Raw genomic sequence first — 5,488 nt, forward strand, 5'->3', positions numbered from 1 at the left:
AAAAGCTCGCAATATTTGCGTCAAATCTTCTTTAACCAAATCATGTCATTGCTATTAGTTGTTTAACAGATGATGGTAGTGTGTCTTCTTAGGTATGCCGTACGGCACTTCACCATTTCGTCACTTATCTAACCTGTACTGCCGTTTCTGTATCACAATTGTTAACTGCTCAGTCCATGTTCAAATAAGTAACTTATATGTAGGATTTGTATATTTGCACTACTAATTACATTTCTTATCAGTTGCATTGATACAACCATAATTTCCTTTTTATTTATTTATTTATTCTTTATTTCTTTTATTTTTTTATAGAAATAACATTTACTATCTGCTTGTCATTTGTTGAACTATTCGTTCACCATCTTTTTGCATATTTCTTGTCCCTAATTATTAAGCTATCTGGACTTGACGTAAAGTTCACGCAATATCAGTTGAAATGTTAAAATGGAACTAAAATCCCGATATCATATATTCTTATTTCATTACTTTTGGTGGTACATTTAGCCTCAGTTGCTCACAATCCTGATGTTTTTGAGTCATTCGCTTTCTTCATACTACAATTTGAACACTTCGGAGAGTCAATATTGCTTCAGCTGTTGGTTTTTACAGCACAGATATCACTTGTCAACAATTTTCACTGAAAGATTTATGATGAAGAGAAGTCACAGTTTTGAAAACTTAACAAGGAAAAACTTACTATTTAACAAGATAGCTAAAACTTGAGAAATGGACCAAGTCGAAAAGCCGAAATAAAATTAAGTACTTATAAATTTCCTGAAATATCTTAATCAAGATCAGGATTCATAATAACAAAACTATTGACTTATTATATTCTTTTCTCCGAGTACCAAACTAATCTCGTGAGTACACTTTTCTGTTACCTTCAAATATAAATTACAGCGTTTTGAGATGTAAAGTGAATTTTAGTACCCTTTGAAAGTCTGGATGGTATGGTAATGCTAATGGTAATAAAAATTTAGAAAACATTAATAAAAATTAAATTAGTGAGCTTTTAATAGCTTTAACTGTAAAAATAAAGAATAAAATTATTGATAAAAATAAAATAAAAATAAAATTATTGATACGAGACATAAGTTAGCAATTAAGACATTTTGAAATCATGTAAGTTATCAAGTGAAGTTTAGAAAATCATGGATTTGAAATAATGTTTGATGATATTTTTCACTACTATCTTTAACCTCAAGTGCACAATCACTATAATCAAATGGGCCCTGTGCAATGCAACGTAAACTGCGTGCATGATTACTAGATTCCTTGGTTAATATACTTCTACCAATCTCCCATAACCCCTTTGGTAACTCTCATTTGCTTAAAATCACATTTGCAAATTTTGTCATCGCGGTGTTTGCGTGTTTCGGTGTAATATTTATGCAAAGCTGGAAACTATTTCTTGCACTTTTCATTTTTTGTTTTTCATCCAGTCGGTTTTGCAATCTGCTTTCATTCCATTATGCATGCACTTGCAGTTCATTTTACCGCTTATTCTGCTGCACGATGTGTACAACATATTTATTGAGTATATATTTGTTAGAACTATTTGTTGTATATGTTTATGACTATATAATACAATTTTCTGTCATTCAAATATCTACTGTACTCTACTAATCAATAAGATATTTTAACGAAGCTTCTACTACTATAGAAGATGGTATCACCGTACTAGAAACTTGAAATTATAAATTTCTGAAAGTGAGAATGAGGTGAAGGAGTGATATTAGGAATGCAAGCTCCTTTATTACTATCTCGTACACATAATATCAGTAAAGGATGAATAACCAAGTAGTGATACGGTAGCTTATATCACCACACTGTAGCATCAATTATGTATCAATACATCCCGCAACGAAATTCCTCCTACAGTAGTACCGAGAGTAAAAACACCATGCGCGACTCACAACATTGTTCGGTCCCGGGTGAGAGAAGCGTGCGCGTCGTCTTTGATATAGCGTTGTTATAGTCGTTATCGGCGCTGCTACGGAAGATCCCGTCTGTGCGAGTATATGGTGGATATCTGATCGGTTCTTGTCGTGAGTTTCAGCCATTCGGGTGTTTCCCCGCGGCATCGCGAAACAGGAGTCGTGTAAAAATGACTGAAGACGAAAAACGCAATTTCTTCGCCCTTGCATGTAAGTTCAACACTTCCACACCCCCATCAAAAGGCTCCCTAAACTTCGTAGGCGGCTACAATGCATGCATACGGTTCGGTGTTCGGCGGCAAATTTGAATTTTCAGACTAAAAATTTCAAAAGCTGGTCGAATTTACGTTGGGAATGGCAGGGAGTTGTACCGGAAGAGCCAATGCCAAAATAACTTTTTTTCCCGATATGCAATGAGTTTATTTACATCTTAAATCTAATTTTATTCTCAATCCCAAGTATTGTTTTGAATTTAATTCATACAAAACATTGTTTTTGCTGTATCATTAGCCTTCATTTGCATAACGTAGAATGTGCATCTGCTCTCCATATCTAGTAATGAAGTTTTAAAGCACGGATTGTTATTTCACAGTTATTTCTGGCATTATATAGTTACGATAAAAAGTCGTTAGAATTACAGTCACTTATTTACTTGTAACCCTCGGGATACTGTATTCGTTAATGTTCAAAATTCCATACCTCGATGTAGTATGCTTACTTACATCCCATATTTTTCTTAACTATAGAATAGTACAAATTTAAGTGGTGGTCCACTATTCTAGATTTACATCCCTACCTGAGTGTTAATTATTAAATAGAAGTGATTGCTCTCCATATATAGTATTTGAATATTAGGATAAAAAATAAAATAGCGAATTAATGATTCGAAGCATTAATTGCAAAATTTAGTTCAGATTTCGCAGAAATCTAAATTCGTTTTTCCAGCACAGTTTTGTGGTAAATTCTTCTTTTAAATTTTTTTTTTCTTTGTAAATCCATCATTGTATTTATTTTCAGCTTCACGAGCTCCAGGCAAACGACAGATTAAACCAAATGCTAATATTTTGCTCGATGCCATTCCACTTAGCGACAGTGACGAAGATGACGATTTCATTGGTTAGTTGTGAGACTTCAAAATTTATTTTGGAATTTATGTCAATACTTCTTGCTGCTTCATTCCTATTTACTTTTTATACGTATTTATATTAATACTATAAATTCAACAGTAACGTATGATGAAGCTGGATTTATGCTTCAAAATTTCATAAGCAAGTTAAACCGTCATTTTTTGACATCTTTTGTTAACCATATAAAAGTTGTTTTTCCCCATGGCAGTTGGAAGGACTGGCGATGAGTCGTCGTCTAATTCGGATTTGTCAAGCAATGATGGCGATGAAGAGAAAGATGATGGAAATGACGGTGAAGCGCAAACTTCAGATCTGAATGAGTCAAAGTGTGGACCTGAAAAGCACCAGAATGAGGTCTTCATTCTCTTTCTTGTCATTGTATTAAAGTTTTCTTTGGAACCTTCTTCCTTACCGGATCTTTTTACAGGATACGAAATCAGAATTCGACGTTACAGGTGCAAATGGCTACAACATTCAACCAGTAATCTTTTTTTTCAGCTAAATAGTTTCATGCTTTTGACCATTTCCGGGTTCTTTAATTTTTTCATATAGAGTTAGCTCGAATTTCAGCGCGATAAAGTGTTTTTTATGAGTTGAAGGGCAAAGATTTTCATCCATTCATCCATCAGACTAATTAGGTCGTGAATGGAAGTCAAGATAATCATTTAAAAGGGAAGGATGAATGACATTTTGTCACTATATTTATTAGTGATAGAAGTTTCATCTTTCACATGAACATGAAATTTTCTGCAGGAAGATGCCAAAATATTAAATGCAGAGTTGTCCTTTTAGGGTCAGTTGATCTGTACATTGTGTCTAAATCAACGTGCTGTTGTGCGTAATGATGAAGTCATTCAGTGTGACAAGTAAGTTTTTTATACTACTGAAAATTATGTTAAAAAAATGTTAATTTATCGTTAATGAAATTTTAGTTTCTTAGAAACCAATAATCAATATTCATATGCAAATGAATCATTTCCAATAAAATTCACTTCATCTTTCAATACCGAACAGTTGTTTTACTGACTTTACTTTTAGATGTGGAGTAGCAGTGCACGAGAATTGTTATATTACCGAAAATGTAGGGGATTCAGAGAGCGACGGTTCTAGTTCATCAACAGAACCATGGTTCTGTGAAGCTTGTTTATATGGCCTCAAAGAACCGCCATATTGTGAGCTGTGCCCAAATAGATTTGGTGCTTTTAAAAAAGCTGGTAATTTTCATGAATATTTATTAGGTTTCGTTAGATTTGTGAGGGTTACACATTTCACATAAGTATTCTTCATACGAACACACATATAATATATTAGAGATGTCGAGTGCTGTTAACGAATTATATAATTTAGAATATTTCACACATTACACTGTTTAGACCAATGTTTAACATCTTATCACTGTTTCTTTATTGTAAAAATGGAAGAAGTTATGGAATGAAAGAAAAATAAAATGAAAGAAATGCACACAGATAAGTGAATTGTTCAAACTCGACATCTCAAATTACCTAGTGGAGTTGCTCGAGTGCAAAATGTTGACTCAAATTGAGTGTTTCAGACATTGGTGGTGGTTGGGTACATTTGTTATGCGCACTGTATACTCCGGGTATAACATTTGGTGATGTGGAGCGTTTGTCAGCTGTTAGTTGGCAAGAACAAGACTATAAATTATTTGGCAAACGAGTATGATTTAAAGCAGTTTTTTGCAGTAACTTCTGGACAATTTACGATGTAAATACTCGGAAAAAGAAGAGTCGTGTAAACACGTCGTCGATCTTTCCATCAACCTATATTTTTTGTATTCTGAACATCTTTAACAACTATCAGTAACTTAAGTTAGCTGATGGATTTAAGCGGCCAATGTGGTGGACCTCCGTAGCAGTTTCTGGCTGTTTGCATCGCCATAGAGAGATGCACTGCTGCTTTGGGCTCATTTCATAAGGGAAATGTGTTATTCTCTTTCAATATTGATATAAAATTTCTATTTATTTTTGAATTTAGGCTTGCATCGCATGTTCTGATCCACTATTAGCACGTACGGGTATTGCAGTGCCATGCGATGCGGCACTGTGCAAAAATCACCTCCATGTCACTTGCGCACAAAGGTAACCGTTTCCGCGTAAAGGACGAACTAAAAGCTTCATAAGTAAAACAAAATGTTATTTGTCGAAATCAGAACATGCAAATTTAGGTCTTTCAGGTTAGGTTTATTGATCGATAACACAGAGAAAAGCATCGATCCGAACTTGTCAACTAGCACGCATACAAATAGTAATAAGTAATGTTTGAATTTCCATCCACTTGTTTCGTCAGACGTTTATATCTATTAGTTTTTGATTTCCGTTTATCTTATATATATATATATATACATATATATATATATATATATATATATATATATATATATATATATATATATATATATATATA

The 5,488-nt window shown here is 33.5% G+C and overlaps 1 protein-coding gene across 1 annotated transcript in view; it reads left to right on the forward strand.

Moving 5' to 3' along the window:
- The first annotated feature begins 1,723 nt into the window (after positions 1-1,723).
- The window catches only part of LOAG_18224 (PHD-finger family protein), an 8,223-nt gene continuing 4,458 nt past the window's right edge, over positions 1,724-5,488 (forward strand). The window contains exons 1-9 of the mRNA XM_020450888.1: positions 1,724-2,147; positions 2,955-3,053; positions 3,273-3,418; positions 3,492-3,545; positions 3,857-3,930; positions 4,103-4,278; positions 4,617-4,741; positions 5,060-5,163; positions 5,259-5,336. Coding sequence (XP_020305381.1) covers positions 2,108-2,147; positions 2,955-3,053; positions 3,273-3,418; positions 3,492-3,545; positions 3,857-3,930; positions 4,103-4,278; positions 4,617-4,741; positions 5,060-5,163; positions 5,259-5,336 — 896 coding nt within the window. The 5' untranslated portion in view covers positions 1,724-2,107. The remainder of the gene's footprint in view (positions 2,148-2,954; positions 3,054-3,272; positions 3,419-3,491; positions 3,546-3,856; positions 3,931-4,102; positions 4,279-4,616; positions 4,742-5,059; positions 5,164-5,258; positions 5,337-5,488) is intronic.

This window comes from Loa loa (assembly GCF_000183805.2).
Source record: "Loa loa unplaced genomic scaffold supercont3.231, whole genome shotgun sequence".
In the NCBI taxonomy this organism is placed as follows: domain Eukaryota; kingdom Metazoa; phylum Nematoda; class Chromadorea; order Rhabditida; family Onchocercidae; genus Loa; species Loa loa.